The 17,837-nt window shown below is 42.3% G+C and overlaps 1 protein-coding gene across 1 annotated transcript in view; it reads left to right on the top strand.

The window, feature by feature from the left end:
* The first annotated feature begins 1,474 nt into the window (after window positions 1–1,474).
* DDX10 (DEAD-box helicase 10) overlaps window positions 1,475–17,837 on the top strand; it is a 252,096-nt gene continuing 235,733 nt past the window's right edge. Inside the window, exons 1-5 of the mRNA XM_081098779.1 lie at window positions 1,475–1,742; window positions 11,192–11,252; window positions 12,257–12,387; window positions 13,814–13,972; window positions 14,985–15,105. Of these exons, the coding sequence (XP_080954905.1) occupies window positions 1,557–1,742; window positions 11,192–11,252; window positions 12,257–12,387; window positions 13,814–13,972; window positions 14,985–15,105 (658 nt within the window). The 5' untranslated portion in view covers window positions 1,475–1,556. The remainder of the gene's footprint in view (window positions 1,743–11,191; window positions 11,253–12,256; window positions 12,388–13,813; window positions 13,973–14,984; window positions 15,106–17,837) is intronic.

Raw genomic sequence — 17,837 nt, 5'->3', positions numbered from 1 at the left:
GAAACCTAGGTATGTGCCCTGACCTGTAATGGAACCCTCAACCTTTTGCTCCATGGGGTGACGCTCCAACCAGTGAGTCACGGGCCAGGGCTGTATATATTCTTTTTGTTAAAAATTTTAAATCCTCACCCCAGAATATGTTCATTGATTTTAGAGAGAGAAAGGGGGGGGGGGGAAGACAGAGAAACATTCATGTGAGAAACATCGATCAGTTGTCTCCCGTGGAATTGAACCCACAACCTTTTGGTGCCCGGGATGACACTCCCACCAACCCAGCCACCTGGCCGGGCTATGCATTTATATAACTTCTCCTTTTGAGCTTTACTCTATACCACATCTAGTGACCCTGAGTGTGGAGATTCTCTGGTTAACGCCCTCACCCCCCAAAGCCCTCTTCTGTTTAGGGTTAGGCATGTGGCTGGGGTAGTCGTGTGGAGTTGGAGGGGAATTTGAGAGCCCAAACACTCCATGTAAATTTTGAACCTAACCTCCCTGTTTTCCTGTCCCACCCGTGCACACTCTAGGTAAATGTGCCAGAAAACCATTCATTGAAATCCCGTTCACTTAAATAGCCAACAATGTTTCTCTTAACTCTTTATTTTTAGTTATTTTGTCTTCATAAATAGAATGTTAATGCAAATGCAGTATGCCTCTGCTACAGTTACCTGATGCTGCAGAGTCTGAGGCCAGAAGAAGGGAAAACCTTTTATTCCTAGGGAGGTTCCCTGCAGTGGATAGAAACCAAAAGTTATGAACTAGCGCAGCGGTTCTTAACCTGTGGGTCGCGACCCCTTTGGGGGTCGAACGACCCTTTCACAGGGGCCGCCTAAGACCATCTGAAAACACATATATAATTGCATATTGTTTTTGTGACTAATCACTATGCTTTAATGATGTTCAATTTGTAACAATGAAAATACATCCTGCATATCAGATATTTACATTACGATTCATAACAGTAGCAAAATTACAGTTATGAAGTAGCAACGAAAATAATTTTATGGTTGGGGGGGTCACCACAACATGAGGAATGTATTAAAGGGTCGCGGCATTAGGAAGGTTGAGAACCAGTGAACTAGCTGTTTGATTTTTGGGCAAATCCTTTGGGTCCCTGGGCCGAAATATGCAAAACAAGTTTTATAATTACCATTTACAGGTTGTGGATGTGCAAACGCAGCCCAGGCGAGAACAGCCCTTAGGGGTTAACTAGTTCTGACGTAACCATAGTAACAACAAGCTGTGCGGAAGCGCTCCTTTAAAGAGTCCATGCTCTCTGACATGGACTGAACCCCGCCCTCTTCCTCAGCTCGCTCCGCCTCCGTCTTCCCGGGCCTGCTTCGCTGCGCCCTGCGGCACCCAACTCACCAATCACCGTCCAGCTTTTCCTGGCCGGCCACGGCGCGTGCCCCGGGTAAACTCGGGGGCGGGCTTCCGGTTTCGCGCATGCGCCGTCGCCTACCTTTCCCCACGCTGGTTCCGCGTCCTGTTGCCTGGCCCCGGCAGTCTCGTGTGCGGTGGTCTGGGCTGCTGCCGCTGCCACTGCGGCCGCCGCCGCGATGGGCAAAACTACCGACTTTCGGGGTCCGGGAGCCCGGCCCGATCCGGTGCGGAGCTTCAATCGCTGGAAGAAGAAGCACAGCCATAAGCAGAGTCAAAAGAAGCAGTTGAGGAAGCAGCTGAAGAAGCCCGAGTGGCAGGTCGAGCGCGAGGTTATCAGCCGTCTCATGCTGAACTACGGGAAGGTACGGCCGGCGCCGGGGAGGGGCCCCGGGGAGGGGGCGCCGGGGAGGGGGCGCCGGGGAGGGGGTGCGGGGAGGGGGCGCGGGCCGGCGGCCGAGGCGCGCGGGGTGGGTGGGCCGGCGGCCGGCTGCGTGTCGCCGCGGCGCTGGGCTGCGGAGGGCATGGGGCGGACCGGTCACCGGGGACCGGACCTGGGGAGTCAGCCGGTGGGCCGGGAAGGGAGTGGGTGAGGGTTGACGCGGGGGGCCCTGTGGTCTGCCGGGCGCCACAGCCCAGGCCGCCTGCGAGGCCTGGCCGCCCTCCCGCTCCCCACACTGTCCTCGGTCAAGATGGACATGCAGGGACTTACAGGGTCGGGAGGTTAATGGTTCCAGTAATACGCATGATAATGCCAACCACATAACGGTAATAGTGACGCCAACGTGTTAAGACCCTTACCGTGTGTTTCACATTACCTGGCTGGGTCTCGGATATGGGTTTTATCCCCATTTTACAGATGAAAACATGGAGGCTCCGAGAGGATCAGAAACTCGTCCTGAGCTTAGTAGTAGTAGGTGGTGTGGATTTGGAACCTAAACCCATGTCTTTCTTATTCCAAGCTTTTTGCTTTTAACCACCGTGCCAGACTTGCATGCCTCGACATCACCCATCTTCCTTCCTGTGCCTGTCTCATTCTCTCTGCTTGCTTTACAAGTATGTCCCCATTCAAAAACTGGGAAGGAAAACTAGACTCCGGGTCTGTTTTCAGTGTCTACCATCCCACATGGACGCTGATATTCCTAGATGAGTTTCCCAGGAGATGTCATTTTGACCTCTTGACCTCTTCCCCCATCAGGCTCCTTGGGGCTGTCGGTACCCCTCTTTTCCTCCCCCCTAATTCCCATGTCTGTGACCTTCAACCACCTCTCTCAGCCTCTCAGTGATTGCTCTCTTCTAGTGCAGTATAATCAGGAATTTAACCTGTGGGATATTTCTGGAATTAAAGTCACCATGTGTTGTGCTGCTAGAGCTTTTCTTTAAACCCTTAAATCACCAGTAAGGCTAGAGAGAGCCTCGAGTTTGTTTTGGCTTTTGAGTTGAGATGACGGTGATCTAATCATCCTAGCTTTTGTTCATCAGATTGAGTGGCTTTGGGCAAGTTACTTACTCTGTTGGCTTCCCTATTTTTGTGCTGGGGGCCAGCCCCAGCGGGGGTCCAGGGGTTCCCAAAGGTGTGGACAGAGTTGGCGAAGAATGTTTTACACAGAGACAGCGTTCAGAACTCTTTCCTTAGTCTCCGTGGATCTTCCTGTGCCTGGCTGAGGCCACAGAGAGAAATATCCCAAGGCAAGCTGAGCCTTTATTTTATAGTGAGGGGTAAACAAGGTAGTGGTTACCAAAGTTACACTGTTCTTGTGAGTTTCACTTGTTTATACCATGGTTATACTTCCTGCACTTCCTCAGCCCATTAGCTTCCCAGGTAAGATCTAGGGAGTGTTATAAGGTCAAGCCTAATTATGCTAAGAGGACTGTGCCCTCTAAGCTGGGAATTGTTTGTGACTTTGCCCACAGGTCAGTCCGAGGCTTTACCCTATATCAGCTCCCCACATTTTTGTTTATAAGAGGCGTAGTAATGTTTACCTTACAAGTTGTTGTGGGGAGTTAGTAAGAATGCATGCAACGCATTCTGCACAATGCTTGGTATGTAAATATTGCATATGTTAGCTGTTCTGTTAGTACTGCTGCTACATACATAGCGTCTCAAGAAGCCATTGTAAAGTAAATTACTACTGGATTGTAGTAAATTTTGAAACTTCATCAAAGACTAGAATTGTTCTGGGGGTTTAGCCTCAGCCCTTGCTACTAACCCACTCCGTTCTTCTCCCTGGTGTAATCTCAAGGTTTATTCTTGTGGACCAGTGACTGCTTCTTCTTGTATTCTACCCAGAGCTCGTCTGAGTTTGTATCTTTTTTATTCTGACTGCACTGGATGTCTTTACTTGTGTCTTAGGATACCCTAAATGCCACAAGGCCAAAACTGAGCTCATTATCTTATTCTTCTAAATTCTCAGTCTTGTGTATTAATTTCCCACTGCCATTGTAACAATTTATCACAACCTGAGGTGCTTAAAACAGGTTATGCAAAGTGCTGAAGTCCCAGAAAACCTCAGCGTTTTGTTCTTGGATTCCCAAAGAAGTAACCCGGAGGACTGGCTGTGAAAGACGTGGATTTATTAGGACTGACATGCTCACTGGTGTTGGCTGACTGGTGAAGTTTACCGCCCCACCAGCTTCCACCAGTGAAGTTGAACTGCTAAGGTGGATGGCCTGCACTGGGCGGCTGGCTGGCCCTATTGTTTGAGCACCACCCAGACTTTCCCAACACAGGGTTTTATTGAGGACAGAAAACAGGGCATACAGGGAGAAGGTACGTGTGTGAGACCAAAACACTAGCTGTTTTCTTGACTAAGGAGCTGGCCAGGCTCCCAAGGCCTCACGGTCCGCAGACTGATGGCCTTCACTGTATTTCCCTAAGGGAGGGGCAGTTGGAGTATGGGAGGGGCCCATGTTCTCATTTACCAACACAACAGAAAATTATTCTCTCACTATTCGGAAAGCCAGAAATCTGAAATCATGGGCACACATACTCTGGAGGCTCTAGGGCAGGAGTAGGGAACCTTTTTCTGCCAAGGGCCATTTGGATACTTATAACATTCATAGACCATACAAGATTGTCAACTTAAAAATTAGCCTGCTGTATTTGGTCAAACATTTAATTAACTCACCCTAATGCTTTGTCAGGGACAGACTAAATGACATTCCCCAACCCTGCTCTAGAGGAAAAGGGGTTTCTTGCTTCTTCTAGCTTCTGTTGGCTATTTGTGTTCCTTGGCTTGTGGCTGCATCACTCCAGTATCTGCCTACTTGGACACATTGCCTTCTGCTATTCTGTATCATCTGCTTGTGCCCTTTTTAAATAAGTGCACTTCTGGGACCACCAGATAATCAAGGATAATCTTCACATCTCAAGATTATTAATCACACATGTGCAAAGTCACTTTTACCATATAAGGTGACATTCACAGTTCCAGGGGTTAGGCATTGGGCATATTTGGGGACCATTATTTAGCCTGCCACATCTTAGCCTACCTTCTAAGCAGATTGCTGAGCTAGAAACCTAGGAGTAATCCTAGAGATTTCCCTGTTACAACTCTCATATCCCATCAGTCACATTGGTGATCTTAAATTTCTCAAATGTGTCTCCATTCCTACTGTTGTGCCCCATTATTTCTTGTCTGGTTACTATAGTAGCTATTGCTTATAATAGAAGCTAGCAAACTTTCTGTAAAGGACCCAGTAGTGAATGGTTTCAGCATTGCATGTCAGAAGGGTGGATCCACTCAACTCTGACATCGTAACACAAAAGCTTCCATGGAAATATTTAAACAAATGGGTGTACACTAGTTGTGTTCCAGCAGAACTTTAATTATTTAAACAGGTGGCTGATGGGATTTGGCCTTTATGCCTTCTCCCCCTCTAATCTACCCTCCATATTGCTGCTAGAATGATGTATTTCCAAGATGAAAATCCAGTCACTTAACTCCTGAACAAAACTTTTCCTTGCTTCACAATTACTTTCAGGAAAATGGTTAAACGAATTAACTTATCAACATGCTCTAGTCCAGTGGAAGAATAAGTTATTTATGGACAGGCAGACCTGGTTTAAATCTCAGTTTGGGTATTGACTAGCCACATTTCTTAATGTTCCTGAGCTCAGTTTCTTCATGCAACAAGATTATTAACCACCATTTGTAAGGCTCAAATGAGGTAATGTATGTAAAGCAAGCAGTCTGTGATAGGTATACATGAAAGAACAACTTGCAGTTTTGTGAATTGTTCGTGCTCTTCGATGCCTCTTGTCCTGGTACTTGATGTCCCTACTGCAGTGAGAAATCCCCTTCCTCCGCATTAGGGACACCTACTTGTCCTCTCAGATTTAAATTTCTCTTCCTGCCCTCCCCAGGTAGAGTTAGGGCTGTTGTGCTTCTGTAGCATTTTGTATACACCTTTATTACAGTATTTATCACCAGGTTGTGATGATTGGCTTCTTTAACTTCTTTGTTAACTATCCCACTAGACCAGTGGTTCTCAACCTTGGCTGCACATTAGAATCGCCTGGGAATCTTTTTAATATCCTGATTTCTGGGCCTCATCCTCCGGAAATTCTGTTTCTTTGTTACTAATGTTGTGGCCCCACCCCATAACAAACAGAATTTCCGGAGGATGAGGCCCAGAAATCAGAATTTTAAAAAGATTCCCAGGTGATTCTAATGTACAGCCAAGGTTGAGAACCACTGTTGGCAAACTTCGGCTCGAGAGCCACATGCAGCTCTTTGGCCCCTTGAGTGTGGCTCTTCCTAAGCCTTAGGAGTACCCTAATTAAGTTAACAATGTACCTACCGATATAGTTTAAGTTTAAAAAATTTGGCTCTCAGAAGAAATTTCAATCGTTGTACTGTTGATATTTGGCTCTGTTGACTAATGAGTTTGTGACCACTGCACTAGACGATAAACCTCTAAAGGTCAGAGACCATTGATTCAGTCGTTACATTTGCTTTGCTCTCCCCAAAGACTGGTCATAGAATGCTTGTCCTTGAGTAGGTGCTCAGCTGGTGTTTAGATATTGTTTGGTGCACAGTGACCTTTTCCAGATGGGTTTATTCTAGTTGATAACATTGGTGCATTCTTTTTGGCTTCTTATTTTATACTAGAGGCCCGGTGCACGGATTCATGCACCTGTGGGGTCCCTTGGCCTGGCCTGTGCCCTCTTGCAATCTGGGACCCCTTGGAGGATGTCAAATAGCTGGTTTCGGCCTGATCCCTGCAGGCCCAATTCAGACAGGAGGGAGCCCGATTCTCTGTGTTGAGCGTCTGTCCCTTGGTGGTCAGTGCACATCATAGTGATCGGTCATTTGGTCACTTAGGCTTTTATATATGTAGATTACTCATATTTACTAAGCATTTACATGTTTTGATTTGCCATATCTTCAAATAACAAATAGCCCTATGATATTGTTCCCATTATGCAGGTGAGGAAACTTGAAGGCACAATAAGGTTTAATTGTGCAAGGTTTAATAATTTAAACAGCAAGTGAAAAAGTAAGAGTTCTAGCCCAGGTAGTCTAAGTCTGATGCCAGAGCTCCAACCCACTACACTTTATTGCGTTGCAGTGCACAGATGTTTAAATCTTTTCATTAAATTGAAAGAGCAGTTTCCCCTCTTATTATTCTGTTTTAGTTTTTTAAATCTTAGAAGTATTTTTTTAAGACCTTGTCAGTAGAAAAATGCAGAGTGTAATCAATTGCCAGGGCTACAAATACCAGAGTACATCACAGCAGATTTGTTATTCTGGAGGTAACTAAGGGGCAGACCCTCAGCCTATGACCCCTCAGATGGAAGCGTTTATGCAAAAAACTTGTTACACTGCTGTAGTACACAGGTGGTGCTCAATAGCCTGAGCAATTTGATTCAGAAACATTTTGAAACAATTTGACAGGTACTTGTTAAGGTAGGTCTAGGTAAAAATAGATGCAAAACAAAAAAACCCCACATGTCTGTGACCCTAGGGAGGTAGGTGGAATTGATACATTTTGACAAATGTAATATGTACAGTGCTGTGGTGTTGCAATGGTTCTCAACCTTGGCTGCACATTAGAATCACCTGGGAATCTTTTTAAAATCCTGATTTCTGGGCCTCATCCTCCGGAAATTCTGTGTCTTTGTTAAAAATGCTATGGCCCCATCCCATAACAAAGAAACAGAATTTCCGAAGGATGAGGCCCAGAAATCAGGATTTTAAAAAGATTCCCAGGTGATTCTAATGTGCAGCCAAGGTTGAGAACCACTGTGTTAGAGGATGGTGTAATGAAGAGAAAAAAGGTTGTGTTATCTGGCCAGATGAATTGAAAAAACGTGTTTCTTCTGGGCACCCTTGCTCCTGGTGGTTGTAGCCTCAGGCCTGGCTTGGGGTTGGATTTCAGCCACACCTCAGCCTTACTAGAGGCCATGCCTATAATATTTGGCCTTCCCTTTGCTCCTTTCCTGTTATTAATAACTAGGCTAATTACAGCGGTATCACATTTGCCAGTCACTGTGAGTGAACAAATGCACATGGCTGGGGTGTGGCTTAGCGTATGTCTGCACATTGGCCAGCCCGCATTAAAACTGCCTGCCTGGTGTGCCCTGGTAGTTGAGCATCGACCCATGAACCAGGAGATCACGGGGTTCTGGGCTTGATCCCTGGTAGGGGGCATGCAGGAGGCAGCTGATCAGTTGATTCTCATCAGTGATGCTTCTATCCCTCTCTCCTCCCTTCCTCTCTCTGAAATCAATAAAAACATATTAAACAAAAACAAAAAACTGCTCTAGAAAGTCATACCACACAGCAATAGAACTAATTATCTCCTGTGATGAGGTGTGATCACATGCTAATCATTAGCCAAACATTGCATATGAGCAGTGACTCTTGGATTTAATATGTAGAATATAGTTGTAGATATATAATATTTATGCCAGCAAAATTACTACAGTGTTTTTTCCAACATATGTCCTATTTGCTAAAATTTGTTAAAAATAACAGTGAATTAATAACAAAAAACCCCCTGTTAATTTAATTATAAGCAAATCTTGGTTAAAAGCATTTAAAAATTAACAGGGTGTTAATTTTCACATAGGACATACCCACCAGAAATTTTGTCCATTAAATCCAAAGTCCGTTAAATTGAGGTCTGCAACATTGAGGGTTATCTATATTTCTTGGAATATAATTGAGAATCTTCTAGAACAGGGTCTGCAAACCTTGTCTAAAAGGGCCAGATAGTCAATACAGACATACCTTGTTTTATTGCACCTCACTTTATTGTTCTTCACAGGTGTTGCATTTTTATTTTTATTTTTGCTAATCTTTCCACTGATATTTAGAAAGAGTGTAAGGGGGAGAGACAGAAACATCGATGTGTGAGAGACACATGATTGGTTGTCTTCAGCATGTGCCCTGACCAGGGATTGAGCCTGCAACCGAGATCCATGCTCTTGACTAGAATCGAATCTGGAACCTTTCAGTCTGAGGGCTCTATCCACTTAGCCAAACCAGCTAGGGAGGTGTTGCATTTTTACAGATTGAAGGCAAGGTCCTCTACCAGCAAATAGGTTACTTTCCTGTGTTGAGTACCCACTTTATTTCAGTGTTCTGGAACCGAGCCACAGTATCTTTGAGGCTTTGTGGGCCATACCCTGTCTGTCACAACTATATAGACAATATATAAATGAATGATTGTAGCTGTGCTCCAGTAAAACTGTATTTACAAAAGTAGGCACCAAATTGGATTGAGCCATATTTCTGTTCTAGAGCATTAGCAGGATAATAATGTCCTTTGGTTTTTTGGTGACTTCTTTCTAAGACTATGGTGTATAGCTTTACATTGTCATGGCTGATAGAGTGCTGGACATGTTTTATCCTTCCAGACTCTTCCTCTAGGACAATGGTTCTCAATCTTCCTAATGCTGTGACCCTTCAGTACAGTTCCTCATGTTGTGGTGACCCCCAACCATAAAATTATTTTTGTTGCTACTTCATAACTGTAATTTTGCTATTGTTATGAATCTAATATAAATATCTGATATGCTATATGTGTTTTCTGATGGCCGCGACCCACAGGTTGAGAACCGCTGCTCTAGGAGGTTAACAGACTTTAGAAGTACGTATTTGTTTGAAGAGCCCACTTTGCCTATGCTGTTTTTCTAAGAGAGATTGAAGAGTATGTTGCCTGTCTAGCTCTTTCTGTAAGCATCCCATTCTCTGAAAGCAAGTACCAAGGTGGACTGCACCTAATTTTAGTGTCCTATTTAGAAGATTACCTTCTAAATGAGGTAATTTTCTCCTTCTAATGCAGTACACTGATTCTGCCTTCTCTCCAATGTTATCTGGAGTGATTTGTAGGGATTAAGGCAATGATTTAATATTTCTGTTTTCAGCATTGGAGGCCAAGAGTAACCTGTCTGGACTACAGCAAAAATCTTGGGAAAGATGTGTAGACTGTAAAATGAAATACAAGCTGTCATCCTTTTATTGCCTGGAGTGTAATTTAAATAAATGAACCTTACAAATGCAAGCTCCCCCTTTTGTGAATTATGAATAATTTGTCAGCCTATTCTCATATCTGAACAGTAGTTTTTTGCTTTCAGCATCTGTAATAACATAATTCTCCTGAGCAGCCTAAATGAAATTCAGAAAATTGGGTTGATGCTAATGAAGCACATCAGTAATGCACATTTAGATGATGTAAAGTTAAAGGACAAAATGTTACTTATTGAGGCGTCAGAGTGTGGCAGAGACACTTCCCTGGTTATTACTAAATAATGCCCCTCCTTTACTGTATTCCCAAATGAGTAGTTGTCAGATTGGATTTCTCATGCCACTGATTTATGGTTAAACTTTGAAAGTTTGTGCTAACAAGATATATTTCTCCAACTAACTTAAATCTGTTCTCTAAACTGTGTAAATAGAACTATTCTCATCATTTTTTGTGATTTATTTATAGTCATTTTGTGTCTTATTTCTTAAACTGATATTCTTTGATGGATGGACTGAAAGTAAATTTTATTCCTAAAATTGACGTGGTGATAACTTATTGTGTTAACATTTTAGAGATGAAGGATGTTCAAGGTAGTAGTATGTTTTGAGCGAATTTTTTTTGACCATTTGAAGTTATGAACTTATATTTTAATTTTTTAAAAAATATATTTTATTGATTTTTTATAGAGAGGAAGGGAGAGGGCTAGAGAGTTAGAAACATTGATGAGAGAGAAACATCGATCAGCTGCCTCTTGCACACCCCTTCCTGGGGATGTGCCTGCAACCAAGGTACATGCCCTTGACTGGAATCGAACCTGGGACCCTTCAGTCCGCAGGCCAATGCTCTATCCACTGAGCCAAACCAGTTAGGGCTACATTTTAATTTTTAATTTTTGTTGATTTCAGAGAGGAAGAGAGAAGGGAGAGAGAGAGAGAGATAGAAACATCAATGATGAGACAGAATCTTTGATCGGCTGCCTCCTGCATGCCCCCTACTGGAGATTGAGCCCACAACCCAGGCAAGTGCCCTGACAGGGAATTGAACCGTGACCTCCTGGTTCATAGTCCAATTCTCAACCACTGAACCACGCTGGCCAGGCTGCAACCTTATATTTTTGATAACAGCTTCCTCGAGGCATATTTCCTTTCAGAAGGAATAATGGTTTTCAGTTAGAACTCATGATTGAATTTAATCCTGTAGTACCAGGGGTAAGCTAGGCAGCATAACGTAAACCTCTAGCCCCCCAAATAAATAAATATTGGTTTTGTTGTAAGACGAATCAGTTATGTAGTATGTTATTTTGTTTTATTTGACATAGTCTTCTTTTTCTTTTTAGATAAATGTAAATGAAATTACAAGATTTTCAGATTTCCCCTTGTCTAAAAAAACATTGAAAGGTAGGTAAATGATGATCTTGGAACATGTTGGATTTCTTGATGCTTTTTATAAATGACAACAGATTTAGAAAGTTTCACCTGAAAAATCTTATTTTGGCAAGTAATTTTGATACCATGACAACCTATGACAAGAAACTGTTCATTTAAGTTTTACCAATTTGTCATTCTCATCCTTTCTGGACTAAAGAACAGTAGTGATGAAAGAAGATGCTAGGGCCTCTGTATAATTAAAATGAAGCCTAATTATGTTAATATGAGCAGGAGAACAAACAAAAATGTGATACCTTTTGTCTTAGTTTGCTAGTGCCACTAGAACAAAAAACCACAGACTTGGGTGGCTTAAACAAAGAAATTTATTTTCTCTCAGTTCTGGAGGCTGGGAATCCAAAGATCAAGATGCTGGTAGGGTTGGTTTCTTCGGAGGGTCATAATGGGCTTACAGAAGGCCTCTCCTTGGCTTTATATGGCTCTCTCTTCCTGCTTCTTCATGGAGTTATCCCTCTGCACTCATATCCCTCATGTCTTTGTCCAAATTTCCCCTTTTTATAAGGACACCACTCAGATTGGATTAGGACAGTGATGGTGAACCTTTTGAGCTCGGCGTGTCAGCATTTTGAAAAACCCTAACTTAACTCTGGTGCTGTGTCACATATAGAAATTTTTTGGTATTTGCAACCATAGTAAAACAAAGACATATTTTTGATATTTATTTTATATATTTAAATACCATTTAACAAAGAAAAATCAACCAAAAAAATGAGTTTGCGTGTCAACTCTGACACGCGTGTCATAGGTTCGCCATCACTGGATTAGGACCTACCCAAAAACAAGGGCTGTTTTTGACTCAGTCATCTCTTTAAAGGCCCTGTCTCTGAATACAGTCACATTCTAAAGTACTGGGGTGGGTAAGGGTCTCAACCTATAAGGGGCCCTCAATGTATACACAGGTCAGCCCATAATTCTATAGGAATTTTTCTAGAGTGTTATTCTCTTCACAACTGCAGGTTTGCAAGAAGCCCAGTACCGTTTGGTAACCGAGATACAGAAGCAGACCATTGGGTTGGCTTTGCAAGGTAAAGATGTCCTCGGAGCTGCCAAAACTGGATCTGGCAAGACTTTGGCTTTCCTGGTTCCAGTAAGTAGCTTATTCATATTGGGTCAGATTCTTTATTATATGACTTTTGAACAAGCGTCCTCAAACTTTTTAAACAGGGGGCCAGTTCACTGTCCCTCAGACGGTTGGAGGGCTGGACTATAGTTTAAAAAAAAAACTATGAACAAATTCCTATGCACACTGCACATATCTTATTTTGAAGTAAAAAACAAAACGGGAACTAATACAATATTTGTATTTGCATGTGGCCCGTGGGCCGTAGTTTGAGGACCCCTGCTTTAGAACATTCTGTGCCTAGATAGAAACTAACTATGTCAAGAGTTATTTCATGTTGAATCTCCCTGGTTAGAGTGCAAGCTTTATCAGACAGGTGTCTTCTTCTTCACCCTGGTCCTAACATAGCACCTTGTACATGTGAGCAGTCAGTAACTCACTGAGTGAATTATTGTGCCTCGACAAGCCATTCCAGGGTGGCAGGTCAGAATGGTTCTGTTCTGCTGTACAACTGTCAAGGGAGGCTTTTGCTGCGCTCCCCCTTGCAAATCTGCTAGTTGCATTTATAGTTGCCATTTGTTTAGGATGAAGCTGAAATATGCTTACTTTAAGAAGATTGGGTCACTCTTTGAGAAATGGTATCTGTCCTTTATAGCACTAAAACAGTAGGAATTCACTTATATCTCAGTTATGCAGCTGCTTTCATAATTTAGTTCCTTCAAAATAATTGGCTCATAAAAAAATCACATTTAAGTTTTTTTTTTTTGCATTTTAATTAAATCTTTATTGTTCAAATTATTACATTTGTTCCTCTTTTTTCCCCCATAACTCCCCTCCTCCCAGTTCCCGCCCCACCCTCACTCCCCACCTACTGTCCTCATCCATAGGTGCACGATTTTTGTCCAGTCTCTTCCCGCATCTCCCACACCCCTCCCCCCCCGCCCCCCCCAAGAATAGTCAGTCCATTCCACATTCAAGTTTTTGATCCAAGTATTGCAAAACCATTTTTCTCTTAAATCCTAATTTTCATAATGATGTTACTCCACAACTAGAAAACTGCCACTGTGTAACTATAGTAGCTACACAAAATGAGTTTATTTTGATGTGGTTTCTGTTCAGAAAATGGTGACATATTTTTCTGAAATCTGTTGTAAGGGTTTGGGCTTTGCAGGACTTCTCTGATTGCCATTGTGCTCATGGCATGGCTCTCGCAACCTCTGAACTGCCGTGGGCTTCTTTTTCCCTTCCCTCTATGACTTGGGGGAGGATACTTCTGATGGATGGAAGAAAAAAACACACAAAGTAAACAATTTCTTCTTTCTGATTGGAAAACACTTTGATATGCTTTCTGCTTAGAAGGTGCCTCTGATTGGGAGGGCAAGGTTGACTCAGCAGTCAAAAAGCTGCCTTCTCAGGACTTACTGAACATGAATTTGCTGCTTTTTTTTTTTAGGTGCTGGAAGCCTTATATCGTCTACAGTGGACCTCAACAGATGGCTTGGGGGTCCTGATTATATCACCTACGAGAGAGCTAGCTTATCAGACCTTTGAGGTTCTCCGAAAAGTAGGAAAGAATCATGACTTCTCTGCTGGTCTCATCATTGGTGGGAAGGTTTGCCCTTTTGTCCTTATCCTTCTTTCTTTTTTTCTGTAACTTAATGTTGGAGCACTGTGGCAGCTGATGGGGAAGGGGTGGAGATTTCATCTAGACAGACAGGCTGGCTCTCTGGATAGGGGGTGGTAGCATCCTGGTGTGGTCATTGTTATTTAGAGTCTGCTTGTCCATTTTGTAGGCCTAGAAAGTCCATATGTCAGGGTATCTGAATTGATCAGGTTCTGAGACCAATTTACTTTAACCAACCTGTAAATCTATTTGTTAGTATACTTTGAGAAAGGAACCATTTCAGTATGTAAACTATTTTCTTTTAATAAGGTATCTAAGAGGTTGAATAATTCAGAAAATTGCTGAGTTAGCAGAAGAAAGGAAGATATAGTTTTGAGGAATGTTTATTTTAGGTAATGGTAAAACCTGCTGCTAAGCTTCTGCGCTACCTTGTGGAATGCTTGTCTTCGCTAGATTGTAAGGATAAATGCTTGAATTGTTGAGTTTATATGCAGCCGTACACAAAAAAAAGAAAAAAATAGCATCACAGACCCTTACTTATTCGTGTACCTGTTACCCATGAACTTTAATAATGAACATTTTATGGTTCTCATTTCAAGAAGAACTTTCAGAATATAGAGAGATGAGCTCTTTTTTTTAGTCCATGAAGTGCAGTGAGTGGTGTCAGAGAGCCTGGGAATAATTCTGGCATTTAAGATGTTTTTGGTAATTCTAAGAGGAAATCAAGACTTGGAACATTCATATGATATTTCTTATGGCCTCAAAATCCTGCATATGATTAAGAATGTAGAGGAACATAGCACTCTTTAGGTCTTCACTGAGGACTTTTCTTTAGTCCAGAAATTTGGATGTGTTTCAGAAATAGAAGGAGAAGTTACATTTATTTCTAGAGTATCTACATTGCTGTGATAAAATGCCATATGCAGATGGCTTTTATACTTTTGCTACACAAGCTGCTCAGTGATGTGTTTGTGTAATAAAAAGAAACAACTGTTTTCAGGATCTGAAACATGAAGCTGAGAGGATCAATAACATAAATATACTGGTTTGCACACCAGGTCGGCTTCTTCAACACATGGATGAAACAATATGTTTTCATGCTACTAATCTCCAAATGTTAGGTGAGTAATGAATTTATAATGAAAAAAATCTCAGATTTAGGAGAGAGCCCTCATAAATTTTAATGATAAGAATGTTTTATTCAATAAATATTTTGATTAAAGACAACTTGAAACAATTTTTTGGCATTTGGTTTTTAAAACCAGAGAGTACAACTAGATTTAAAAAATCAAAATTAGTTGGAAGAATGTAAGTAGTCATATGAAAGTAGATACTTCAGTATGTGACACAGCTAAGAGTTTTTTTTAAAGGTACAGCCACCACCGATATTATCTAATGTGTTTTCTTAAATCAGCTTTTATTTTGGAATAATTCTAGATTTATAGAAAAGTTGGAGTGATTATACAGAGTCCCTCTATACCAGGGGTGGGCAGACTTTTTGACTCGAGGGCCACAATGGGTTCTTAAGCTGGACCGGAGGGCCGGAACAAAAGCATGGATGGAGTGTTTGTGTGAACTAATATAAATTCAAAGTAAACATCATTACATAAAAGGGTACGGTCTTTTATTTCAATAATTTTATTCATTTCAAACGGGCCGGATCCAGCCCACGGGCCGTAGTTTGCCCACGGCTGCTCTATACCCTTCCCCAGTTTCTGCTAGTATAACATCTTATATAACTGATACCTTTGTCAAAACTAAGATGTACATTATATAAGTTCCATACTTTATTTGGATTTCAGCATTTTTTTCACTAATATACTTTCTCTGTTCTAAGATCAATCAGTATGCCACATTGTATTTAGCCTAATGTATATTTTATTTTGCTTCACTTTTTTATAAATCTTTATTGTTCAGATTATTATAGTTGTTCCTCTTTTTTACCCTGATAGCTCCCCTCCCCCCAGTTCCCACCCCACCCCATGCCCTTACTCCCTCCCGCCCCCCACTGTCCTCGTCCATAGGTATAAGATTTTTGTCCAGTCTCTTCCTGCACCCTCCTCACCCCCTTCCCCCCTAAGAATTGTCAGTCCACTCCCTTTCTATGCCCCTGATTCTATTATATGCACCAGTTTATTCTGTTCATCAGATTTTTTATTCACTTGGTTTTTAGATTCACTTGTTGATAGATAAGTATTTGTTGTCACTTTGTTGTTCATAATTTTTATGTTTACCTTTTTCTTCTTCCTCTTCGTAAAGAATACCCTTCAGCATTTCATATAATACTGGTTTGGTGGTAATGAACTCCTTTAGCTTTTTCTTATCTGTGAAGCTCTTTGACCTTCAATTCTAAATGATAGCTTTGATGGGTAAAGTAATCTTGGTTGTAGGTTCTTGCTATTTATCACTGAATATTTCTTGCCACTCCCTTCTGGCCTGCAAAGTTTCTGTTGAGAAATCAGCTGACAGTCGTATGGGTACTCCCTTGTAGGTAACTGGCTGTCTTTCTCTCGCTGCTTTTAAGATTCTCTCTTTGTCTTTTGCTCTTGGCATTTTAATTATGATGTGTCTTGGTGTGGTCCTCTTTGGATTCCTTTTGTTTGGGATTCTCTGTGCTTCCTGGACTTGTAAGTCTATTTCTTTTACCAGGTAAGGGAAGTTTTCTGTCATTATTTCTTCAAATAGGTTTTTAATATCTTGCTCTCTCTCTTCTGACACCCCCATAATTCGGATGTTGGTATGCTTAAAGTTGTCCCAGAGGCTCCTTACACTATCTTCATATTTTTGGATTATTTTTTCATTTTTCTTTTCCGGTTTGGTGTTTTTTGCTTCTTCGTATTTCAAATCTTTGACTTGATTCTTGGGATCCTCTAGTCTGCTGTTGGATCTCTGTAAATTATTCTTTATTTCAGTCAGTGTATGCTTAATTTCTGATTGGTCTTTTTTCATATCTTTGAGGGTCTCACTAAATTTCTCAGAGGTTTCTAGAAGATTCTTGAGTAACCTTATAACTGTGGTTTTGAACTCAACCATTTGCTTTCAGCCATTTCTTTCATTTGTGACTTGTTTCTTTGTTTCCACATTTTGGCTGCTTCCCTGTGTTTGTTTCTATGTATGGGTAGCTGCTAAGTCTCCTTGAGTTGATAAAGTGGTCTTCTGTGGTTGGCATCCTATACAGCCCAGTGGCTCAGCCTCCCCAGTCACCTGAGGTGGGCGCTCTTGGTGCACCCCTTTGTGGGCTGTTTGCACAGTCTTGTTGTAATTAACCCATTGCTGTTGGTATCACTGGGAGGAATTGAACTCCAGGTCAATTGGCTGTGATGACCAGCTTGTCTACACTGGAAGATCTGTCATGCAGGAGACACCCTTATGGGGCAGGACTTGCTTCAGTGGGGCTTTGGTGCTCACTGAGTCTGCCCCTTGAGTGTGTCTCTTATGGATGTGAAGAGTTGTAATCCAGTATGGTCTCACTCTGGCCACTGGGTACACTGGCTCTTGGATCTCCAAGGAAGCGCAAGGTCAGCCACTGTCTGGGGCAGCTCAGCAGGAGCTATAGAGACATCTACAGATTCCTCCTCTTTGTATGGGGTTTGGAAGTGCGCAGATGAGGCCCAGCTGTGAAACAAGGTCGGCAGGGCCTTGGTCCTTCTTTTGGAAGCTCTGGGCCTCTCTGACCCAACTGCAGTTTGACAGGTTTTAGGCAAAAGGACAGGCCATTCATATGCAAAAGCCAATGCGCACAGCTTGGGTGGGGTTGTAAATTGCTTGGGGCGGGGTCTCTGGGAATCACCAGGGTAGAGCAAACAGCAGTGGCTGCCAGTCAGCCCTGAATCAGAGAAGTCCCTGGTTCTCT

The sequence above is a fragment of the Myotis nattereri genome, assembly GCF_964212035.1.
Source record: "Myotis nattereri genome assembly, chromosome: 9".
In the NCBI taxonomy this organism is placed as follows: domain Eukaryota; kingdom Metazoa; phylum Chordata; class Mammalia; order Chiroptera; family Vespertilionidae; genus Myotis; species Myotis nattereri.
The sequence above is the reverse complement of the archived record's forward strand: the minus strand, read 5'-3'. Positions and strand labels throughout refer to the sequence as shown.